Source organism: Brachyhypopomus gauderio, chromosome 1, assembly GCF_052324685.1.
Source record: "Brachyhypopomus gauderio isolate BG-103 chromosome 1, BGAUD_0.2, whole genome shotgun sequence".
Lineage (NCBI taxonomy): Eukaryota > Metazoa > Chordata > Actinopteri > Gymnotiformes > Hypopomidae > Brachyhypopomus > Brachyhypopomus gauderio.
In genome coordinates, this window is record NC_135211.1 from 21150069 (window position 1) to 21174963 (window position 24895).

General features: G+C 38.7%; 2 protein-coding genes and 1 long non-coding RNA gene across 3 annotated transcripts in view; 2 read left to right on the top strand and 1 right to left on the bottom strand.

Moving 5' to 3' along the window:
* Positions 1 to 317, top strand: part of LOC143512114 (myosin heavy chain, fast skeletal muscle-like) — a 13430-nt gene extending 13113 nt beyond the window's left edge. The window contains exon 40 of the mRNA XM_077002048.1: positions 200 to 317. Coding sequence (XP_076858163.1) covers positions 200 to 220 — 21 coding nt within the window. The 3' untranslated portion in view covers positions 221 to 317. The remainder of the gene's footprint in view (positions 1 to 199) is intronic.
* On the bottom strand, positions 29 to 22904 carry LOC143512234 (uncharacterized). Its single transcript, XR_013130397.1, has 3 exons — positions 22791 to 22904; positions 9021 to 9128; positions 29 to 4942 (listed from the first exon to the last, which is right to left on the bottom strand). It is a non-coding gene; the product is annotated as an uncharacterized LOC143512234 (long non-coding RNA).
* Positions 11293 to 23133, top strand: LOC143512169 (myosin heavy chain, fast skeletal muscle-like). The gene is made up of 40 exons (XM_077002162.1): positions 11293 to 11360; positions 11460 to 11672; positions 11876 to 12019; positions 12154 to 12310; positions 12499 to 12526; positions 13083 to 13197; positions 13275 to 13367; positions 13478 to 13541; positions 13757 to 13855; positions 13940 to 14043; positions 14123 to 14261; positions 14360 to 14478; positions 14557 to 14706; positions 14794 to 14964; positions 15298 to 15604; positions 16054 to 16121; positions 16272 to 16359; positions 16432 to 16549; positions 16651 to 16774; positions 17200 to 17336; positions 17458 to 17713; positions 17786 to 18028; positions 18130 to 18306; positions 18414 to 18559; positions 18661 to 18751; positions 18839 to 19228; positions 19485 to 19611; positions 19690 to 19808; positions 19902 to 20098; positions 20205 to 20388; positions 20488 to 20653; positions 20758 to 20882; positions 21129 to 21437; positions 21530 to 21733; positions 21822 to 21947; positions 22090 to 22260; positions 22349 to 22453; positions 22535 to 22630; positions 22770 to 22901; positions 23022 to 23133. Exons 2-40 carry the CDS (start codon positions 11472 to 11474, stop codon positions 23034 to 23036), a joined length of 5805 nt encoding a protein of 1934 aa, XP_076858277.1. The 5' UTR covers positions 11293 to 11360; positions 11460 to 11471; the 3' UTR covers positions 23037 to 23133.
* Positions 23134 to 24895: the final 1762 nt, after the last annotated feature.

Consider the following 24895-nt stretch of genomic DNA (forward strand, 5'->3'; position numbering starts at 1 on the left):
ATTCCATTTAGTCAAAGAAATGTATAGTAGGTTTTAAATACACAAAAAATAGAGATATAATAGATGGAAATAATAAATAATAGGCAAATATGTGTTTTTAACAGACAAAAATTGAACTGTGCTCGATAACCCACCAAGATAAAATAGAATACAGAATATTGTTCTTTCATATGATCACTAATGTATATGTCAATTTTAGGGCAAGGAGATGGCTGAATAAAAGATGATTACTACACAGGACACCAGCAGTCAGTGATATTTATTTCTGGATAAATTTCCATACATTCAATATTCAATAAAAAAAGTCTGCAAATATGCTTTGTGTACTATTTCAATAGTGTTATAGATCAAATTGAGGTTCACAAGGTTGAAATGTTTACATGCCAAACAATTACTATGTTTTGGGGTGACATTTGTCTTGGTAAAACACCAATATCCAGGTATATTTATTGGGAAGGACATTTGACTGCTCATAAAAGTTACATGAATGCAAACCTTCCAATAATTCCAAACATAACAGAAAGCTGATTAACAGACCATTTTACAGTAGTACTTCTCCCTGATTTATGAAAAGATAAGAACAATAAACACAGAAAAAGCAACAGGGTAGTTAAAAGAGCACAAATACGCTAGAACAGCCACTGGTACTGGGGTCTCATGTTAATTTATGATGCAAGCAAGCTTTTCATATCAGTACACACACACACACACAGATAACCTGTTTATTATTAAAACTAACTCAGCAAAGACAAAAAGCAAAACATTATAAAACACAATAAAACAACAAGGATTGCAAGACTACTAATATATACTTTGTACTGGCTAATTTATACTCATAATAAGATACAAACAAGAACACTGTAACGACTTAAAAGCCAGAGAGATGGAATGAGAGGTCTGATGCATGTGCGGGAGGGATTTAATGATAATAAAACAAAGTAACTGATGCAAATAAAAGTACAAATCCTACAGTACACATCCTAAAGCACACATAATAATGATAATAATAATAATAATAATAATAATCTTTATTTGTATAGCACCTTTCATACATACATGCAACTCAAAGTTCTTTACAGAATAAATAAAAGAAAAACATAATAAACTAAGGCAATAAAATAATAAAATGACAAATAATTATTAAAACAATAGAAGAAAACAGATAATGTAGGATAATTTAATCAAATGGAAAAACTAAAATAATCAGAAGAAGAACAAACATAAAATGTAATTGTGACGGGCAGGGTGAGCAACTCAAAAAGGAAGCGATCACGCCAAGTCTCAGGGAAAGAGGATGGTTTAATAGAAAGTGTGCAAACCAAAAACCCGTGCATTGTTCCAAATGTAGGAAATAATAACCAGCAGTCAACTGGTACAAAGACAAGACATATATAGACGAACAAACGACCCTCAGGTGAGACGGATCACGGGTCCCGCCCACCTGAGGGACGAACATCACGTGACCAAAAACAGGACCGCTGCCGCTGTAACCGGGGGCAACCGGTAGGGGGCCCCCCCACAACGTGACAGTAAAAACATAAAATAATTTGATCAAGTAATTAAACATTGAAGTTCCTTAACTAAATGCTGGTCTAAACAGAAAAGTTTTGAGGCTCTTCTTGAAACTGTACAGGGATGAAATGTCTCTGATCTCCTCAGGAAGAGAGTTCCAGAGCTATGAGCCATAGTAGCTAAAAGCAAGATATTCTAAAACAGGTAACCAGTGCAGTGAGAGGAGTGCAGGTGTAATATGATCCCTCTTTTTCCTGCGGATCCTTGTGGCAGCATTCTGAACTCGCTGTAGGTGTGAAATAGAGCTCTTTAAGAGAGCAGATTAAACTGCATTACAATAATTTAGCCTTGATGTGATAAATGCATGGACCGGGGATGGACAATGAAACTGAAACACCTGGTTTTAGACCACAATAATGTATTAGTATGGTGTAGGGCCTCCTTTCGCAGTCAATTCATCTTGGGAATGACATATACAAGTCCTGAACAGTGGTCAGAGGGATTTTAAGCCATTCATCTTCCATTTAAGCCATTCTTCTTGCTCCTCCAAAACACCCCAAAGTGGCTCAATAATATTTAGATCTGTTGACAGTGCAGGCCATGGGAGATGTTCACTTTCATGTTCATCAAACAAATCTTTCACCAGTCTTGCTGTGTGTATTGATGCATTGTCATAATGATACACAGCACCGCCTTCAGGATACAATGTTTGAACCATTGGATGCACACGGTCCTCCAGAATGGTTTGGTAGTCCTTGGCAGTGACGCGCTCATCTACCTCAAGTATTTGGCCAAGGGAATGCTATGATATGGCAGCCCAAACCATCATTGATGCACCCCCATGCTTCACTCTGGGCATGCAACAGGCTGGGTGGTACACTTCTTTGGGGCTTCTCCACACCGTAACTCTCCCGGATGTGGGGACAACAGTAAATGTGGACTCATCAGAGAACAATACACCATTTTGGATACAATCCAGGTTAGCACCCGAACTTTCAGACAGCTTCCTCTTGCGTCCACAGTTAATTCTGTTGAATGTGGTTCTTCCTTCTTGGTGGTATGCTGCCATTACCCTAGATACCGTGGCTCTTGAAACATCACAAAGACTTGCTATCTTGGTCACAGATGTGCCAGCAAGACGTGCACCAACAATTTGTTTCTTTTGAACTTTGCTATGTCCAGTGGCGGAGCTAGACTTTTTTTCAAGGAGTGGCCAAAGGGTGACCAAGGCTTTATCAGAGGGGTCCATATATAAATGATGAATGAAAGGAATCACATATTTTCTCTTAAAATGACCATTTCCAGTGGGGTTGCACTAGGGGTGGCAAGGGCTCTGTTGGGGGTGGCAATTGCCACCCCTGCCCACCCTTTGGCTCCGCCACTGGCTATGTCACCCATAATATTGTGTGCATTGCAATATTTTGAGCAAAACTGTGCTCTTTCCCTGCTAATTGAACCTTCACACTTACGCCCTTACTGGTGCAGTCTGCAATTAATGAAGATTGGCCACCAGGCTGGTCCAAATTAGCCATGAAACATAAATTGTCATGAAACCTCTCAGTTTCAGTTTCATTGTCCAACCCCTGTAGTTGTGTGATTTAAAGCTGAGATCATTATCAAAAGTGATGCCCAAGTTCTTAACACACTGTTAGGCCTTCAGATTAATTTGATTTAAATAAGTCTGAACATCAGACTTTGACTGCATCTGTATTCAGTCTCAGGTCATTTGCTACCTTAACTAGTGCTGTTTCTGTGCTGTGGAGGGCTCTGAAACCAGACTGAAAAGTGTAATTTATTTTGTTTGCTTTAACATGCTCATTTAATTGGGTTGACATAACCTTTTCAATGATTCTGCCAAAAAAACGAAGGTTAGATATACAGTGGATATAAAAAGTGTACACACCCCGTTAAAATGCCAGGTTTAGTGATATAAACAAATGAGACCAAGACAAATCATTTCAGAACTTTTTCCACCTTTAATATATATAACCTGTAAATCTCCAAAAGAATGTCCAGGGTATTAGATGTACCATGGGACACAGTGAAGACAGTCATCATCAAGTGGAGAAAATATAGAACAACAGTGACAGTGAAAAGGACATCCCTCCAAAATTGATGAAAATATAATTGGTCAGGGAAGCTACCAAAAGGCCTACAGCAACATACTATCTACAAAAATTATCTAGTACAGTCCAGTTACTTAAGAGTTTCATGTAAAATTATATGCACTCCTTGGTGTTTCTTTGTAATTGTTTGTCTTAAAATACCTTTGTAAATTTTAGTCTAAATGCCAAAGTAAAATGTACAACATTTTTGTAATTTTTTTCTTTTTGTGAGAAGCAAAACTGAAAACAGCAAGTAAAAGGTGCTTGCAGGATCCATGCATGCGCAGTGACATCAGCTTTTGCTCCAAGTCAAACGTTTTTCACATGAAATGCAACAGAGATTTTCACTGTGTGTTCAGTGGTTGTCTGGTTAAAGAGGACTGTGCTGTGTGGTATATGGTCACAAACTGAGAAATAAATATCGTGCTAACTATTAATGTGGAAAACGTCTTGCTGCCACGTTAGTAACAGTAACAGTTAGCTATGCTAACGAACCTAGCCACTAGGGTGTACATACCAGTGTATTTTAGTGCCGGTCCCAAGCCCGGATAAATAGGGAGGGTTGCGTCAGGAAGGGCATCCGGTGTAAAAACTGCGGCAAATCAAATGATGCGGATCAAAAATAGAAATTCTATACCGGATCGGTCGAGGCCCGGGTTAACAACGACCGCTACTGGTGCTGTTATCCAACATATTCCGGCATTAGCGGAAATTGGACTACTGTTGGGAAAAGGAGGAGGAGGAGAGGGGGGAAGAGGGTTCTGAAGCTGAAGGAGAGGACACAGAGCAGGAAAGTGGAGGTTAGAGTTGGTATGTTGAATGTGGGCTCTATGACAGGTAATGGGAGAGAGCTAGCTGATGCGATGGAGAGGAGGAAGATAGATATACTGTGTGTACAGGAGACCAAGTGGAAGGGGAGCAAGCAGTTGGCTAAAAGAATTGGGATTTTCAGCGAGATGGAGAAAGTAGACAGAGGTAGAAGGAGATGTGTCATAAGGCAAAGAGAGCAGTGGCAGAAGCTAAAGAGAAGGCATATAGCAAGCTGTATGAGAAGTTGGACACTAAGAAAGGGGAAAAGGATCTGTACAGATTGGCCAGACAGAGAAACCGTGATGGGCAGGATGTGCAGAAGGTTAGGATTATAAAGGATAAAGATGGAAATCTTGAAGGGTCTTGAAGATGAAACTTCCAGGCAAGAGGAGGAGAGGTAGACCTAAGAGGAGGTTTATGGATGCAGTGGTAGAGGATATGAGAGTGGCTGGTGTGTCAGTGGAGGACACTCAGGACAGGGCCAGATGGAGGAGTTTGATCCGCTGTGGCGACCCCTAAACGGGAATTGCCGAAAGAAGAAGAAGAAGAAGTTAGCTATGCTAACTATGTAGATGTTGTACAATCTTTTGATTTTACTGCATTTAACATTTTTGTGCATGTTTTGTATCAGAAACATACTGCAATAAATAAAATATTTGGCAGGTAAGCATTGGTAAAGAATTTCAAAATTACTACTATTACTATTATGTAAATAATAAAAGCCATGAGAGAATGGGGCACTACATTGTAGTAGTAAAATCTACTAAGGTACACTGAGTAAAATCGAATTGAATAAACGTGTTGCAAAGTAACATTTGCTGAAACCTTTGTAGTTCAATATACTGAGAATGAGTAAATTGAGTAAATATTGGTTGAACATATGCTGTTAAATTTACTTGCAGTTTTACATTTTTTTAAGTAAACCCTACTCCAAATTTTTTCAGTGTTGGTGCAAAAAAAAGCACTGCACATTACCAATAAAACACCATGCCCACAGTGAAACACGGTGGCGGCAGCATCATGCTGTGGGGCTGTTTCTCTTCAGCTGGTACTGGCGCTTTAGTCAAGGTGGAGGGAATAATGAACAGTTCCAAATACCAGTCTATATCGGCACAAAACCTTCAGGTTTCTGTTAGAAAGCTGAAGCTGAAGAGGAAGTTCATCTTTCAGCATGACAATGACCCAAAGCATACATCCAAATCAACCAAAGAATGGCTTCACCAGAAGAAGATTAAAGTGTTGGAATGGCCCAGCCAGAGCCCAGATCTGATTCTGATTGAAAATCTGTGGAGTGATCTGAAGAGGGCTGTACATGGGACATGCCCCAATCTGACAGATTTAGAGTGTTTTTGCAAAGAAGAGTGGGCAAATATTGCTAAGTCAAGGTGTACCATACTGATAGGCTCTTACACCAAATAACATCAAAAGGCGCTTCAACAATGTATTAGTTTAAGGGTGTGCACACTTATGCAACCACATTATTTTAGTTTGTTTTTAATTGAGATGTACAGGTTATAGTTCTCATTATAGGTTGAAAAGGCTCTGAAATTATTTGGCTTGGTCTAATTTTTTTTATATCACTGTAACGTTCTGCGCGGAACAGAACACGGAGGCGGACACAAACGCTGAGGAGAGCGAGATTTATTAAAGGAAATTCCAAAGGCAGAGTTGTAGTCACGGGCATGGGTCATAACGGGCTGGCAATCCGGACATGAAATGTACACAGGCATGAACACGGACAAAGAAAACAACAAGGCAGACTGACTACGGAGGGACAGGCAAAATACACGGATGACGGGTAACACAAGGCGCAAACACGGCAGTACTCACGATAAACAAGATCAGACAAAAAGACCGATACAGACAAGGGCAATACAAGGACTTTTATACACAGGACTAGACAAGGACCAGGTGCGAACAATGATAACAGGGGCGTGGCAAACAATGGGAAATCAGAGACAACGAGCAGGGCGGCATAAACAGGCAGGGAATACAGACATGAGGGAACCCAGAGTGACAGCTATGAGAGGGGGCGTAGCCCTACGTGACAATCACTAAACCTGGCTAAACAGGGGGTGTACACTTTATATCCACTGTAGGTCAATAATTATTGAGAACCACTGTTCTTTAGTAGTGGTTTAACAACTGCAGTTTAAAGAATACTAGGACATTCTCCCAGTTGCAGAGACTGATTAACAATTGTTAGAGCATCGAAATGAAATGAATTTTTACTGTCATTACACATTGTACTTGTACATTTGCGAAATTGGTTTATAGCCCCTCCCCTCTTTGTGCAAATAGAAAAGCTTTAAATATAAACAAATTAAATAACAGATTAAGAGCTACTATACAGGGTGTAAGCACCCTGTATAGTAGGCAACATGGTGGGCAACACGGTGGCTTGGTGGTTAGCACATATGCCTCTCAGCACTGGGGTCTTGGGTTCAAGTCCCTATCTGAGTTTCCATGTTCTCCCTGTGTTTGTGTGTGTTTCCTCCCACAGTTCAAAAACATGGAGGTTAGGTAAATTGGCAGTCAACAAATTCTCCCTGAGTGTGTGTCTGTGTCTCTATGTTCAATAAAAAGTAGTGTGTGTGTGTGTGTTTGCTTGTATGCCCAGTGGTGGATGGTGCTCTGCCACTTCCTGCACCCCACTCAGTCAGTCACCCAGGGGGCTGTGGCTTCCGGTAGAGAGTACGCTGTGTGCAATTGGCTGCCGCTTCTCGCCGGTGTGTGTGTGATTGGTTCAAACATCTTATGTCCTGGGTGTGTACTGTTCTTGACAATTGTGTAAGCCCTCCTGAGATAGAGAGTTCTGTAGAGGTCTTCCAGGGAGGGGAGGGAGGGTCCAATATCCTTCTGTGTCATGTTGATGACCCTCTGTATGGCATTTTTGTGTGCTATGGTACAACTGGAGAACCACGCAGAGGTGCATAACGTCAAAACACTCTCAATGGAGCAGCGGTAGAAGACAGTCAACAGTTTCTTTTCCAGATTCAGCTTCTTAAGGGTTCTTAGAAAATAGAGGTGCTGTTGGGCTGAGGTGTTAGAACACCATTGGAGATCTGCATCCATATACACCCCCAGAAACTTGAAGCTGGACACCCTCTCCACACACTGTCCATCAATGCAGATTGGCTGCAAGTTGGGCTTCCTCCTTCTGAAATCTACAATCAATTATTTTGTCTTGGAGCCGTTGATGACATCACTCTTAGCACCACTCCACTAGACTTTGAACCTCTTCCCTGTATGCCATTTCATTGCCATCAGATATCAGTCCGTCCAGAGTGGTGTCATTAGTGAACTTGACTGTGACATTGTCCGAGTGGTTGCTGACACAGTCATAGGTGTACAGAGTTTAGAGGAGGAGTGGGCTCAGCACACAGCCCTGTGGAGAGCCAGTGTTAATGCTGAAAGCTCTGGAGAGATGTGAGCCAACTCTAACTCTCTGTACACGGTCTGAGAGTACGTTAGATAATGAACTCAAAACCTGCTTATAAAATATGTTGGGTCCAGTTCTTATGTAGAGGATTTTAGTAATGAAATCAAATAGTGTTACCATGTCAATTTCTTGGAAATAATGTAACTGATATTAGGGTTGATAGTCCATTACTGCTTGTTGCTATGTTCTGCCTTATACTAGTAATGTTGTCCTTAGAAAAACTGCAAACTCATCACATTTGTCATCTGAAATTCAGGGAAGACACAGGAGGTGAGATGTACTAGCCAGTCTATACTTCTGACCATGGCAGCTGAGTTATTATTAGTTGAATTAATCAAGGAAGAGAAGTAGTTTTTCTTTGATTTCACTTCACTGTTGTAATTCTGTAATGCTGTTTTATAAATATCAAAATGTACTTCCAATTTTGACCTTTGCCAACACCTCTCAGCCTGCCTGCAATCTTTTTTAAGTTCTAAAACAGATGGAGTGTTTCTCCAGGGCCTCATAATTCCACCAGAAATAATTTTAGCTACCCTTGGTACCACAACATCAATACAATTTCTAACTCTGTGTGTGAATGTTTCAACAAATTCAAATCCTCCAATAGTACAAATCCTAAAGTGCACATAAGCAGGTATATGAGATATGAACGAATGAGAGAACAGAGCTAGAACACAATGATACTAGAGACAAGGAAATGAGTACAACATACCAGACATACAGTATGAACAATAACCAACAACAGGGAACATGACATGCAGGGTTTAAACACACAAAAAAAGCAAGAAACACACATTGAAACACACGTTGAACACGCGACACACACATTTTAGGTTATTCAAGGAAGGAAATTACAGAACATAGACTCACCATCAACCTTTTATTAGAAACATCTATTTTGCATCTAAATAGCTGGTTAACTTATTAGATACATCTATCTTTAAATGGCCATCTGTAAGCCACCTGTTGCAATATAATGTACAATATGTCTGCAAACAACTGCTGTTCTTACCACTGGGCATTATTACATCAGGCACAGCAGTGTTAATATTCCTTTTAATCGAGATATAATCTATAGATATATAATCTAATTGAATATGAATACATTAATCACAGAAATTATCTTATCAAAGAAACAGGCCAGCTCTCACCTGTGCAGCAATGTTTCTTGATAACCAATCCAATGAAGAGAACCAAGAATTGGCATGTAACTTTTTGACAAATCACACCTCTCAACTTCTGCATTTTCACCTCAGTTCCTAAAACACAAGATCCAAAACAAAACCACAGACTAGTTGATATCATTTTGTATTCACTTTCTAAACATTATCAATGAAGAAAAAATTCTTGACAATGCAGCAACAAACAATGATCTTGTATCTCACATGTGATTGCATGTCCACCAAAATAAACCTCCACTGTTTCATACATTTTACCAAGGCAGAAACAATCATGTCTAACATGAACTGTGAAATCTGAACTGCTATATCACACCACGATCTAATGAAATTAACCTGTATGTATCTAAAAATAAACTGGACGAGTGCACAAGGATCTCATAGCTGCAGAGTGCATTACATGCTTCTCCAACATGCAGACATGAGGAAAGGAGTATATTATGGTCATTAGAAGCTTCTCCAACATGCAGACATTAGGACAGGAGTTTGCTATGGTCATCTGTAACACAGTGAGCCATCATCAAGCCTTTTCAGACTCTCTGGGAACACATCTTCATTGTATGATTTCCAATTATCTAATGATAAAACATCTCTGGTTAAAAAACAGAATAAAGATATAAAAAGGTTTTATATATCATGTTTTAAATTTTGACTTTGAAAGCAATATGTCTACAATATTGCAATATTACAATATTATAAATCTACATTACAAGGCAAGACTAAATTTGCCAAAATTAACTAAGCATTTGGAAAAGCTGCTTCAAAGCTGTTTCCAAGGTACCAATATAAAATTGCCAGTCACAACCAGTAAAAAAACAGTGCACTTTTGAAATATCTAAAGTAAGTCTACAAATTAATTATGGGAAGGAAACAAAACAGTGAGACTTACTTTAAAGACTGCCCTTTATAAATATGTAGAAAACTCTTTGGGGACCTGGCTAAAGTCTTTTATACTGCCTTCATAGGCTGACGTCTGACAGGGTTAGGGTTAGGCTAACCCTAGGTAGAGATAGCTTCTATATTTGCACTGATTCCTAATATGAATAAATGCTGTGATATTGTATTTCAGTATATAATTTATGAATCAAGTATATGGTAAGCACTACCATCTCAGCTTTACTGCATCATCTGCCAAAGGCATATAAATTTTCATTTTGAAGTACACTTTAAAATCTGGCCCTATTAATAACTCAATGGATTCATTTTCATTTGATACTCTGATTGCATTTGGCTTAGCTAGACTATAACTAATTTGGTAGTGTTAGTTTATTCTAGTCTTTGTATAAATGTAAATTAATAAATTTGATTAGGAAATGTAAAAAAGTGTAATGCAAATGCTGTAACTGTGGGTGTCTAATGAGAGAGCTGTAACACACAAATGATGTATTACATTATTTAAGTTATAAATGTGAAGAGGAATGTGAACTGGCACGTTTTGTCATTATTGAAATGAAAATGTTAAGATTGATTTTAAATGTCTGGACTTGTCTTAAAATAACAAATAAATATTTCAATTGAAAGGGTATAGAATGAAAAAGTTGAATGAAATATGTACATGCAACAAAACACCAATGACACTATGTGTGCAAATTTAGTTTGTATTAAGTACCAAAGAACTTTCAAAAAATATTTTTATTTTTGACTTTAGAATCGCTTAAGGTTTGCAGACCAAACAAGACTAACATGTGCTTTAAATGACTTACCCATTAAATCACCAAGCTATCACACATGAAACATTGAAATCTTCATTGACATAAAAACAAACAAAAACAAAAGCAGTAAATGTATTTTAAAATTGATTGAAAGTAACCAAATTGTTTATTTATTAATAAAATACTGGTCTACGAAGAGGATGCCCCATTTTGTTTACATCAAAATAACAAAAACTCTTCTGTTTAAAGGTTTATATAATTAGTTACCGCAGTGCTCAAACTATAAAACACCTATATTCACAGTACATGATATGATACATGAGCACATCATGATGATTGCCAATTAGGGATACACAGGGCAAGAATCTATTACCAAACATAGCTTGATACTTCTGCTTAGTAAACAGTAATCATTCTATATAAGAGGCTTCCCCAAGCACTAGTACTACGTAGAGCACCCTGCAAGGTGAGAGAATTTTGGTGTAGCTGTTGCTGAATAAAATGTAGTTTAAGAACTATATTTGTTGATTAAGGCTAATAATTTACTTGATTATAATTTTACTTTCACATGCAATCTGCTAAAGCTTTTTTAACTTTCTTTTTCAGTGTCCACAAGCTGCCAACTCATTTTTGCTTCCCGTTTTCTAGATCTGAGATCAAAGTAAGGGGTTGCAAATAACATTTAGGCATGACAGTCAAATAGTATATTGAAAATGTAATAAAATATGAAATATAACAACTCTATGATTTTACTCCGTAGTAAAACATCACCATGGGGGATGGAGAAATGGAGTGTTTTGGGCCGGCGGCCATTTACCTGCGCAAGCCAGAGAAGGAGAGGATTGAGGCCCAGAACAAACCTTTTGATGCCAAAACAGCAGTGTTTGTGTGTGAGCCCAAGGAGATGTACCTCAAGGGTACACTAAAGAGTAAAGAGGGAGGCAAAGCCACTGTTGAAACGCTGTGTGGCCAAGTAAGTGGAAAGAAAACTGATGGCATGAGTAGTTCTAGATGCATCTTGGCTTGTTAATGTAATTGCTGAGTTGTATAAAGATGTGTTTAATTAATATATGAAAAAATATGCAGTCATGTGCAGAAACTCATACAGGGACAACAGATCTAGTAATTTCAGAAGAAGCTACTGTTATGCAGACCTTTAATGTTATCCTTTCACAGAAGCTCACAGTGAAGGAGGATGAAGTCTTTCCCATGAACCCTCCCAAATATGACAAAATGGAGGACATGGCCATGATGACCCACCTCAACGAACCTGCTGTGCTGTTTAACCTCAAAGAGCGCTACGCAGCATGGATGATCTATGTAAGCTTAACAAAGGATCATAGCTTTTGCAAATAAATATTAAAGAGTATATTATTGTGACAAGATTATGGAGAATGAATGTGAAAGAGTATATTGTCATGACAGTAGGACCATTTCTCTGGATTCTCCTGTAGACCTACTCAGGGTTGTTCTGCGTCACTGTGAACCCCTACAAGTGGCTCCCAGTATATGATGCAGTTGTTGTGTCTGGATACAGAGGCAAAAAGAGAATTGAAGCCCCGCCCCACATCTTCTCCATCTCTGATAACGGCTATCAGTTCATGCTCACTGGTATGACACTGTTCAATGTTTTTTAAGTACTTTGATTTATTATTTTTTTATTGTTTTTGTTAACAGATTTTGATTGCTTGAGTAAATCTGTTGTCAGTCTCAGTCTCACAGAGAGAGTACAAAATGATCTCTGTATAAAATCTGTAACTGAAAGATGGACTACATTTTACATTTCTCATTTACATTAGACCGTGAAAACCAGTCTGTCCTGATCACGTAAGTTCAAACTCACCACAACTTTCATTATAATTTACATTATTTACATCAGTTAAAGCTTTTTAAAATTTGTTTCCTAAAAACCATGTAGGCTTAACGTTTGAACGAAGCTGTGATTTCCCATTAACACCAGCTCCTATGATCCATATTTAATGCATATATTGATTCCACAACATACAATTGGACATATGCAAGCACATGAAGTTATTGCCTCTCAGAAATTGTAATACTCTCAATAATATCAGTCTATTTTAATACATTGTCCTAATATATATACATTATTATGAATGTATTAATGTATGTATGACAAGAGTAATAGAATATATATATAAAGTTTTGAATCAATGCCTAAAATCTTCAGAAACATTAAGAATTAATAGCTGAGATAAAATTAAGAATTCTAAAGTATAGACTTTTTTATACAGAATTATATCTTCTAAATGATAAACTGATTCAAACTCCAATCGAGAATCTGGTGCACTATAAAGCATTCTAAAGTATGGACTTTTTTGTATAGAATTGTACATTATAAATGATACACTAATTCTATCTCTAGTGGAGAATCTGGTGCAGGAAAGACTGTGAACACCAAACGTGTCATCCAGTACTTTGCAATGGTTGGCATGACTAGTGGAGCAAAGAAGGCAGAACCTGTTGCTGGCAAAATGCAGGTAACTGACCTGGTATTATGTATGAAGAATTAAGACCTGCTCAGAGGCCTTTTATATATTCCTGCCTGTGTCTCTAGGGGTCGCTGGAGGACCAAATTGTAGCAGCCAACCCCCTGCTGGAAGCTTATGGTAATGCCAAAACTGTGAGAAATGACAACTCCTCTCGTTTTGTAAGTACATTACACCATTTTTAAAAGATGTAATAGAGTGTATCAAACAAAAAAGAGACAGGACTAAAAATATATATACTGTGGAATACAAAACATTTTTTAATTTCCAGGGTAAATTCATCAGAATTCATTTTGGACAATCTGGAAAGCTGGCATCAGCTGATATTGAAACCTGTAAGTTTCAGTCTGATAATGAATGCATCCTTTTATATCATCATGTCATGTATGAGTTCATCAAACAAGGGCAAGAAATAAACTAAATTTAAGATAACATGGTTAAACAACATATCACATACATCAACAATCTCTTCAAAAGCACAGTTGTGAAGATATTGATTTTCTCCATGAAACACATTGATAAAGAAAAACTAATACAAATATATGAACAGATCTACTGGAGAAGTCAAGAGTCACTTTCCAGCTGTCTGCTGAGAGGAGCTACCACATCTTCTACCAGCTCATGACTGGACACAAACCAGAGCTGCTTGGTATGAACTACTAATTCCTATTTGCTATCAATGTTGTTGTATTGTTTACACTAACACATATCCAAATTTTTCATGTCCACACAGAGGCACTGCTCATCACCACCAACCCTTATGACTACCCTATGATCAGCCAGGGTGAAATCACAGTCAAGAGCATCAATGACATAGAAGAGTTCATTGCCACAGATGTAAGTAGAACTTCTAAGAGCTTAAGTGATATATTTTTTTAAAGCAGCATCTTCATTTCTCCTTTCTCTTCAAACACAGACTTCTATTGACATTTTGGGCTTCAGTGCTGAAGAGAAAATGGGTATCTACAAGTTGACTGGTGCTGTGATGCACCATGGGAACATGAAGTTCAAGCAGAAGCAGAGAGAGGAGCAGGCTGAGCCTGATGGCACTGAGGGTAAATATCACAACACATTACCAGATTTGTTCAATTCTATTATAAGTAACATATATAAGCATTTAGTTGAATCAATATCACTATCACTTTTTATTCAGTGGCTGATAAAATCGCCTACCTCCTGGGCCTGAACTCAGCTGACATGCTGAAAGCTTTGTGCTACCCCAGAGTGAAGGTCGGAAATGAGTTTGTGACCAAAGGCCAAACTGTACCACAGGTAATGGGTTAATATTAACCGGAGGAAATAATGTTAGAATTCTGAACAGAGGACCAAATCTCTGTATAAATTTTGCAGGTCAATAATGCAGTCAGCGCTCTTTGCAAGTCTATCTATGAGAAAATGTTCTTGTGGATGGTCATCCGAATCAATGAGATGTTGGACACAAAGCAACAAAGGCAGTTCTTCATTGGTGTTTTGGACATCGCTGGATTTGAGATCTTTGATGTAAATCTATGTTGATTTTACACTCTGCATTATATAATATATTCACAGTGTAACAGAAAGTGCATTAACATCCATGTTCTAAAACAGTTCAACACCTTGGAGCAGCTCTGCATTAACTTCACAAATGAGAAACTGCAACAGTTCTTCAACCACCACATGTTTGTGCTGGAACAAGAGGAGTACAAGAAAGAAGGAATTGACTGGGAGTTCATTGATTTTGGTATGGACCTGGCTGCCTGCATTGAGCTTATTGAAAAGGTAAGGGGTGCAAATACATTAAGACTGTTAAACAAACTCCAGAATGTACAAAGAAATAGGAGTATGTATTATTTTCCATGCCAGTGTTCCTGAAATATCATGACATTCACTAGTCAGTCACACTAAGGCTTATTGAGAAGGTAAGGGGTGAAAAGACCAAGACTTGCAATACTAAGACTCAGATTTACTGTTAAACAAACTGCAGATTATACAAAGGAGTGTGTACTATGACAACGTTACTGAAATATGAGGATATTCACACATTCACTAGTTAAGTCAGACAACCACTTATACAAGTACTATTGAAGTGATATCAAAATTTGTCACCAACAGCCAATGGGCATCTTCTCCATCCTTGAAGAGGAGTGCATGTTCCCCAAGGCCTCAGACACATCTTTCAAGAACAAGTTGTATGACCAGCATCTTGGCAAATGCAATGCTTTCCAAAAGCCAAGACCTGCCAAAGGCAAAGCTGAGGCCCACTTCTCCCTGGTGCACTATGCTGGCACTGTGGACTACAACATTATTGGGTGGCTGGACAAGAACAAGGACCCCCTGAATGAGTCTGTTGTGGGGCTTTATCAAAAGGCAGCAAACAAACTTTTGTCCTTCCTGTATGCAGCCCATGCTGGTGCTGAAGGTAAGATTAAATCATTGTTACTGTTTTTGTAGCTAAGAGCTGGGCTGAAAAGGTTAACCATTTGAGGTAATCTCAACAATTCAAGTGAAGGCAAAAACGAAGTCTGTAAATGAACGAGACCTGTCTAATCAACATTAGTAGTTTTAAGTTTCACTCAGTGATTTTAAATACATTTTGCATTTTGTGATTTACTAAAAAACAAGTACTCATGAGGGAAAATATTAGTGTTTTATAGTCCAAATAAAATGTAATTATATATTTGGATACTAATATATAATATAATAATAACTAACCAATGTAAAATAACAATATTAAAGAAATCACTCTGTCAGTAGATGCTAAATGGCACTGTAAAAGACATGTTGACATGTGGTAAATATGTTACTTCTGGTCTGAAATGCATAATTAATTAGAAAATACAATTATTTTGAACTCTCTTCACCAAACAGCTGAAGGTGGTAAGAAGGCTGGTAAGAAGAAGGGTGGTTCATTCCAGACTGTGTCTGCTCTGTTCAGGGTAAGAACAATTTTACACAAAAATCTGAAATGCATAAGGCTACATTCACCTTGGAAAGTTGTGCCAGCAGTAAGCATTGCAATATGCATAAACTAATCTATGCAACAAATTATATCTTAAATAAGTGGACGACAATGTCAAACTCCACAGGAGAACTTGGGCAAGCTGATGACCAACTTGAGGAGCACTCACCCTCATTTTGTGCGTTGCTTGATTCCAAATGAGTCCAAAACTCCAGGTCCGTATTCTTCTGATTTCTATAAATTATAATTTTACTGCAGACATTGTAATATTACAATGGCCATTGTAGGTCTGATGGAGAACTACCTGGTAATCCACCAGCTGAGGTGTAATGGTGTGCTGGAGGGTATCAGAATCTGCAGAAAGGGATTCCCCAGCAGAATCCTCTATGCTGACTTCAAGCAAAGGTAATTTCTTTAGTTTCAGGATTCCAGATTCTGTGATTAATTCAATATTGTTATAAATACAGTAAGCTACCACTTAGACTTCACTATTGATTTATAAACAGGTACAAAGTCTTGAATGCCAGTGTCATCCCAGAGGGACAGTTCATTGACAACAAGAAAGCTTCAGAGAAACTCTTGGGCTCCATTGATGTGGACCACACCCAGTACAAGTTTGGACACACAAAGGTGATCACAACCATCATCTTGATCATCATTATTATTATTCCTCTGAATGAGAGCAATACATAAAAAAACATACTGCTTCATGTTTCACTGAACAGTGTAGTATAGTGGCAGAATAATGTGAATTAAAACATGGCTCTCAATTTTTTTAGTTCCCTTTCTGTGAGTAATATTGTAATATGCCTCTTTTATACCTTTCATACATATTTCATAAGCACTTCTCAAAACTGACAGTAGTAGAAATGTAAGGAAAAAAGATAAAAACTAGATAAAATTATTTATTTTTGAACGTGTAGATAATTTAAGTCTTCACTAAGTGTAAATGCACTGAAACCATCCTATTTGCTTTAACTAATATTTTATTAATTATATTTTATTTATTCTTTTAATTTAAAATTTTAAATGTATTATTATTATTATTTTGGAAGGTGTTCTTCAAAGCTGGACTGCTGGGTACACTTGAGGAGATGCGAGATGAGAAACTGGCTAATTTAGTGACTATGACTCAGGCTCTGTGCCGAGGCTACCTCATGAGGAGGGAGTTTGTAAAGATGATGGAAAGGAGGTAAAGAATATGAGCATAGAATATGCGGTATCATATACAACACAAAATTAAATATTTATGTTGACATGAATAAAACATAATAGATACGAATGGAACTTAACTGGTTCAATTTGAATTCTAGAGAGTCCATCTACTCTATCCAATACAACATCCGCTCATTCATGAATGTGAAACACTGGCCATGGATGAAGCTGTACTTCAAGATCAAGCCTCTACTGAAGACTGCAGAGACCGAGAAGGAAATGGCTAGCATGAAAGAAAATTTTGAGAAGATGAAGGAGGATCTGGCAAAGGCATTGGCCAAGAAGAAAGAGCTTGAGGAGAAGATGGTTTCTCTTCTGCAGGAGAAAAATGACCTACAACTGCAAGTGACATCTGTAAGTACATCAGACAAGTACATATGTCTCTGCAGACTTTGCAAAAAATTACTATAATATTCCATTAAACAGGAAACAGAGAACCTCGCTGATGCAGAAGAAAGATGTGAAGGGCTGATCAAGAGCAAGATCCAGCTTGAGGCCAAACTCAAAGAGACAAATGAGAGGCTGGAGGATGAGGAGGAGATCAATGCCGAGCTGACTGCCAAGAAGAGGAAACTGGAGGATGAATGTTCTGAGCTGAAGAAGGACATTGATGATCTGGAGCTCACCTTGGCTAAAGTGGAGAAGGAGAAACATGCCACTGAGAACAAGGTTTGAACATATTACATATTAATTTATAAATTATATGACTACTTATGTATTTTGTCCCTTTTACACATCGACAAAGATTGTGTTGAAATGCTTTTCCACAGGTCAAGAATTTGACTGAGGAGATGGCCTCTCAGGATGAAAGCATTGCCAAGCTCACTAAGGAGAAGAAAGCCCTTCAAGAATCACACCAGCAGACCCTTGATGATCTCCAAGCAGAGGAAGACAAAGTCAACACTCTGACCAAAGCCAAGACCAAGCTTGAACAACAAGTGGATGATGTAAGAATTAAAAAAGTAGAATCTGTGGTATATGTTCATGATATTGGAATATTTCAGCAAATATCAGGTGTGATGATCCTAATTGCGCTGATTCCCATAAAATGTAGCTTGAAGGCTCACTGGAACAAGAGAAGAAACTTCGCATGGACCTTGAGAGAGCAAAGAGGAAGCTTGAGGGTGACCTGAAACTGGCCCAGGAGTCCATAATGGATCTGGAGAATGACAAGCAGCAGTCTGATGAGAAGATCAAAAAGTACAAATCACCTCACATTACAACTGGCACCTAATCTAATCACTTTGCATGTTTTAAAATGAAAGTATCTAATTATTGCACATACTGTCATAATATAACAGGAAGGACTTTGAAATAAGCCAATTGTTGAGCAAGATAGAGGATGAACAGTCAATGGGTGCCCAGCTACAGAAGAAGATTAAAGAACTCCAGGTGATTCATCAATACAAAATAATGGAATTTCATTAAAAATAATCCAGCAATAAAGAAATCTCTAAAATGTAAAAACTTATTTTTCAGGCTCGCATTGAGGAGCTGGAGGAGGAAATTGAGGCTGAGCGTGCAGCTCGTGCTAAAGTTGAGAAGCAGAGAGCTGATCTCTCCAGAGAACTTGAGGAGATCAGTGAGAGGCTTGAGGAAGCTGGTGGTGCTACTGCTGCTCAGATTGAGATGAACAAGAAGCGTGAGGCCGAGTTCCAGAAGCTGCGTCGTGATCTGGAAGAGTCCACTCTGCAGCATGAAGCTACAGCTGCTGCCCTCCGCAAGAAACAAGCTGACAGTGTTGCTGAGCTTGGAGAGCAGATCGACAACCTTCAGAGGGTCAAACAGAAGCTGGAGAAGGAGAAGAGTGAATATAAAATGGAGATTGATGACCTGTCCAGTAACATGGAGGCTGTTGCCAAATCAAAGGTGTTTTTAATTCACATTAAGACAAACAAAAATTGTGTTTAGAAAATAACATTCTGATTCATCCAAAAAGTTCTGCTTTATCCACATGACAAATCCAAATGGGCGTGAAATATTGAAAAAACTTTACATATATAAATGTTTTGTCCTCTGGTGTACCTACGTATTTAGCTTCACTTGAAGATAACAATTGTGGTGGAAATTTAAATATTTACACAACTTACCTGTTTGTACTTTATTGTCATGTATATTTTTCTAGGCAAATCTAGAGAAGATGTGTCGTACCCTTGAAGATCAACTGAGTGAAATTAAAGCTAAAAGCGATGAACATGTCCGTCAACTGAATGACATCAGTGCACAAAGAGCACGACTTCAGACTGAGAATGGTAACTAGTCAAAGCAAATCAAGAGATTAAAATGTTGATTTGCTTGACTAATGTAACTAGAATGACCTCTTTTTAAAGGTGAATTTAGCCGTCAGTTGGAGGAGAAGGAAGCACTTGTTTCCCAGTTAACTCGGGGAAAACAAGCATACACACAGCAGATTGAAGAGCTCAAGAGACAAATTGAAGAGGAAGTAAAGGTACTATTAGGACTACATTACTAAATACCATTGGAATACATTCTTTTCACAACTGAGCAGCAATCCAGTAACAAGTACACTGACATTTGCTAGGCCAAGAATGCCCTGGCTCATGCTGTCCAATCAGCTCGTCATGACTGTGACCTGCTCAGAGAGCAGTTTGAGGAAGAGCAGGAGGCCAAAGCTGAACTCCAGCGTGGAATGTCCAAGGCCAACAGTGAGGTGGCTCAGTGGAGAACCAAATATGAGACCGATGCCATCCAACGTACTGAGGAGCTTGAGGAGGCCAAGTAATTGAATTAAATTCACAGTACACTACACTACAGAGACTGCAAAACTGACCTAATGATCAAACCTTTTTAGAAAAGCATGTAATAACCATCAAAATTTCCATAGGAAAAAACTCGCCCAGCGTCTCCAAGATGCAGAGGAATCTATTGAAGCAGTGAACTCTAAATGTGCTTCTCTGGAGAAAACCAAGCAAAGACTACAGGGTGAAGTAGAGGACCTTATGATCGATGTTGAGAGAGCCAATGCATTAGCTGGCAACCTGGATAAAAAACAGAGGAACTTTGATAAGGTCAAATATCTGCCATCGAAAATGGTCTATGAAATATGAAACTGTTATCATGGTAAGAATGAATATGAAATAATATCTGATGTTCCCTCTACATTTCAGGTCTTGGCAGAGTGGAAGCAGAAGTATGAGGAAGGCCAGGCTGAACTGGAAGGAGCTCAGAAAGAGGCTCGCTCTCTCAGCACTGAGCTCTTTAAGATGAAGAACTCATATGAGGAAGCTCTAGACCAGCTGGAGACTCTGAAAAGAGAGAACAAGAATCTGCAACGTATGTTACAAGGACACTTGTTTAAACGACAAGAACACTCAAAAGAAGTGTATAAGCAAGCACATTTAACTGAACTTTTTTTAACTGAACTATTTTCTCCTCAGAGGAGATCTCTGACCTCACTGAACAGATCGGGGAGACTGGAAAGACCATCCATGAGTTGGAGAAAGCAAAGAAGACAGTGGAGACTGAGAAATCGGAAATCCAGACTGCTCTTGAGGAAGCAGAGGTATAAGCCTACATAATGATACCATATTTGGAAGCAGGATTAGGTCTGTCATGGCCTGGTGGTTAGGGAACTGGTCTTGTGACCGGAGGGTTATAGTGCCCCTGAGCAAGGCCCTTAACCCTCAATTGCTCATTTGTATAAAAATGAGATAAAAATGTAAGTCACTCTGGATAAGGGCGTCTGCCAAATGCCGTAAATGTAAATGTCTGTCCTACATTCCTTAATACAACCAATATCATTACTCAGGGCACACTCGAACATGAAGAGTCCAAGATTCTTCGTGTTCAGCTTGAGCTTGGTCAAGTTAAGGGTGAGATTGACAGGAAACTCGCTGAGAAGGATGAGGAGATTGAACAGATCAAGAGGAACAGCCAGAGGGTTATTGAGTCCATGCAGAGCACTCTGGACTCTGAGGTTAGGAGCAGGAACGATGCCCTCAGAATCAAGAAGAAGATGGAGGGAGACCTGAATGAGATGGAGATTCAGCTGAGCCATGCCAATCGCCAGGCTGCTGAGGCTCAGAAACAGCTCAGGAACGTCCAGGGACAACTCAAGGTAGGACTTTGTTGTATTGGGGGGTTGCCCAGTGAATGTAGCTTGAGTCATTATTGGGTCATAATTACAGCCCTAATCCCTTTAAACATCAGGATGCCCAACTCCACCTTGATGAGGCTGTCAGAGGACAAGAAGACATGAAGGAACAGGTTGCCATGGTGGAGCGCAGGAATAATCTGATGCTAGCAGAGATTGAGGAGCTGAGATCTGGGCTGGAACAGACAGAGAGAGGACGCAAAGTGGCTGAACAGGAGCTGGTTGATGCCAGTGAGCGTGTGGCACTGCTGCACTCTCAGGTTGGTTATTTCAGCTTGAAACACTGGAGCTCCTTTGAAGGTAGCTGGTAACCAGTTATAATGGCTTTTTTGTTTTGCCTGTCAATAGAATACCAGTCTAATAAACACCAAAAAGAAGCTTGAAGCTGACCTGGTGCAGATCCAAGGTGAGGTGGATGACACAGTCCAGGAGGCAAGAAATGCTGAGGATAAGGCCAAGAAAGCAATTACTGATGTGAGTGTTAAATACCCACACTGTTTTACCCACTCAAACTATGAATGATAACCATTTACATAATTCATATATGCCTTCAAATTTTGTATGAATGTGGCTCACTACATAAAAACTAAAACTCATGACATGGCTCACACACTAGGCTGCCATGATGGCAGAGGAGCTGAAGAAAGAGCAGGACACCAGTGCTCATCTGGAGAGGATGAAGAAGAACCTTGAGGTCACGGTCAAAGATCTGCAGCACCGTCTGGATGAGGCTGAGAGTCTTGCCATGAAGGGTGGAAAGAAGCAGCTCCAGAAACTGGAGTCTAGAGTATGTTACACTCTTTATATTTAGTAAAAAATGTTTTCTGTAGTTTTGTTTACTAATTCAAATTGTATGCATGAAATATGATCCATAGGTGCGTGAGTTGGAGACTGAGGTTGAGGCTGAGCAGAGACGTAGTGGTGATGCTGTTAAAGGAGTCCGCAAATATGAAAGGAGAGTAAAGGAGCTGACCTATCAGGTACTGCATGAACTCAGTAAATACACAGACCATGTTTCCGTACAAATCAAATAAAATCTAAATCACAGCTAATCTCTGCAGACTGAGGAGGACAAGAAGAATGTGATCAGACTGCAGGATCTTGTGGACAAGCTGCAGTTGAAAGTGAAGGCCTACAAGAGACAGGCTGAGGAAGCTGTACGTTTGCCCCTGGGCAACATGCACTGTGCATTTAGTATATGCACAGCATTACATTTAATTGCCCCCTGATAATATCAATCAATATTTTATACCATATCACCAGCTCTAACTGGGGTCATATCTGATTCTTTACCAGGAGGAGCAGGCCAACACTCACCTGTCCAGGTACAGGAAGGTGCAACATGAGATGGAAGAAGCCCAGGAGCGTGCTGACATTGCTGAGTCCCAGGTCAACAAGCTCAGAGCCAAGAGCAGAGATGCTGGAAAGGTAAATTAAACAACAAATTTTGTTATGCAATTTACCATTAACATGCAGAGACATACCACTTTTCTTCTGAACTAGTAGTATTAGTACAAGTAGTGCTAACAATACATTTATTCATTATAGGCCAAAGAGGAATAAGAGACAAAGACCATTTTGGACCCCACCAAGCAATAAAATCATGTATGTACTGTGAAATGTTCATGCACAAGTGCAATAAAATAAAACTGCAAAGTTACTACAGTGTTTGCATTTTATTCACCTGGTCAAAACACACTGTATAGCAGACTTACTCATGAAGAAACTAACACCTACAACATGTGGTGAAGTGCTTACATGCTCATAAAAACAGCTTTTTGTGGCATATAAAAACACAAACATCCTGCAGCTGTTCATGTATAATTGAATGCTGAAAGTAGATATGTGAATGCCTGATTTGAATGCATAGTACAAACCTCTAATCAGTAAAAACATTGATTATAAATGTCATGGTGAGTGAGGAATAGGAAGCTGAGACAGTGGTGTCTCACAGAACATTTAATAAACGGACTACAGAGGGCAAACTTCAGAGGTTTATATACATATATTAATGAGGAGAAAAAAGGAGACAGGTGAAACACAATAACATAGGGAAAGATAACAATTGGCGTGGCCAAACTACAAACACCCATGAAACACAGGCACACTGAACAGTGGACTGTACAAGGATCTGGGAGGAGACAGGCGTGTGTGCGCACAGTACTGTTACAATTTATTTGTAAAGAAAGACAAGACAAAATGTATCGTAAAAAAGAAAAATAGTAGGAATAGTACTTCAGATTTAGACCTATTTGTATGGCTTTTACCTCTAAATTCCCCTGACTACCAATGAATCACATATGCATCAATTACATAATGAAAAATCTGGAAAGGGACTCCAAAGGTAGATGCAATAGAGACTTGGTGCTAATTATATGAATTACCAGCATATATAGAGTATATAGCATGTTTTGTCTAGCACACATGCAGAGCTACTTTGTACTGCGGCACTATATTCCACTATATCTGTATATCTATACAATTTGGTCTATATTTTGTATGTATTGCTTATATTGTGTAGTATTGTATGAATGTTCAACACAACTTTATTTAACCCATTGGCAAAATACATATTACAAAGACCTTACACTGAAAATGCCACACAAACTCTCATACACAGAGCATCCAAAAACAGCTCAGGAAAAGCAAGAAGCCAAGTCATGCATGCAACCTTGTGGGCCTCGATGTAATCAGTTTGGTTGTAGATGAACTGCAACATTAAAAGTCACAGTTATGACTACAGATGTAGAAGAGTATTTCTAATAGCAAGGTCAGGAGCATATGATGAGAATAAAGAGAAACAATCTCTCACAAGAGTGAAGATCCTGCCATGGCCGCCACATTTTTGATCTTGCCTCATAATTAAGGAAATTCTACAAAAGGTGTTTTTATTTAAGCTAATTGCCAACATGTGAGACAAGTCATGACATGTGGAATTAAAAACCTTTAGAAACACAATGATAGAGTGTAATCTGACATATTTTGAAGACTTAAGGACTAAGGAAAAGTATCAATACACAGTATGCACCAAACTTTTACTCCACAGCTGCATTCTATTCATAATGCCGCTGTGATGGTAGTCAAAAGACATGACACGCATTCAAAAACACTTATCACATGTGTCACAGCCCCCTTCTCTTCAACTCCTCCCCAAGTCTATGTGATGTGTCATAGGCAGTTGTCTTTGTTTGTGTCTGAATGTGTACATGCGTGTCTTTCCCTTGCCACATTCCCACTCCTGATAATCAGTTCTGTGTCACACCTGTTTGTTATCGTCCTTGTTAGTGTTAGGGTTGCTTGTTGCTCTATTATAAAATAAATCCTTTTAATTTATTAAGTTATAAAACCTATATTACTCCATCGATCAACGATCAAACCATTCAAGTGAATAAAGAAAAATAACATCAAAAATATCACATATA

Excerpts from the sequence above, each read along its gene's own strand:
- LOC143512169 (XM_077002162.1), top strand. The coding sequence starts at position 11,472 with ATGGGGGATGGAGAAATGGAGTGTTTTGGGCCGGCGGCCATTTACCTG. Across the intron at positions 14,707-14,793 it reads CTGGATTTGAGATCTTTGAT|TTCAACACCTTGGAGCAGCT; the intron begins GTAAATCTATGT and ends GTTCTAAAACAG. Across the intron at positions 18,560-18,660 it reads TCTGATGAGAAGATCAAAAA|GAAGGACTTTGAAATAAGCC; the intron begins GTACAAATCACC and ends ATAATATAACAG.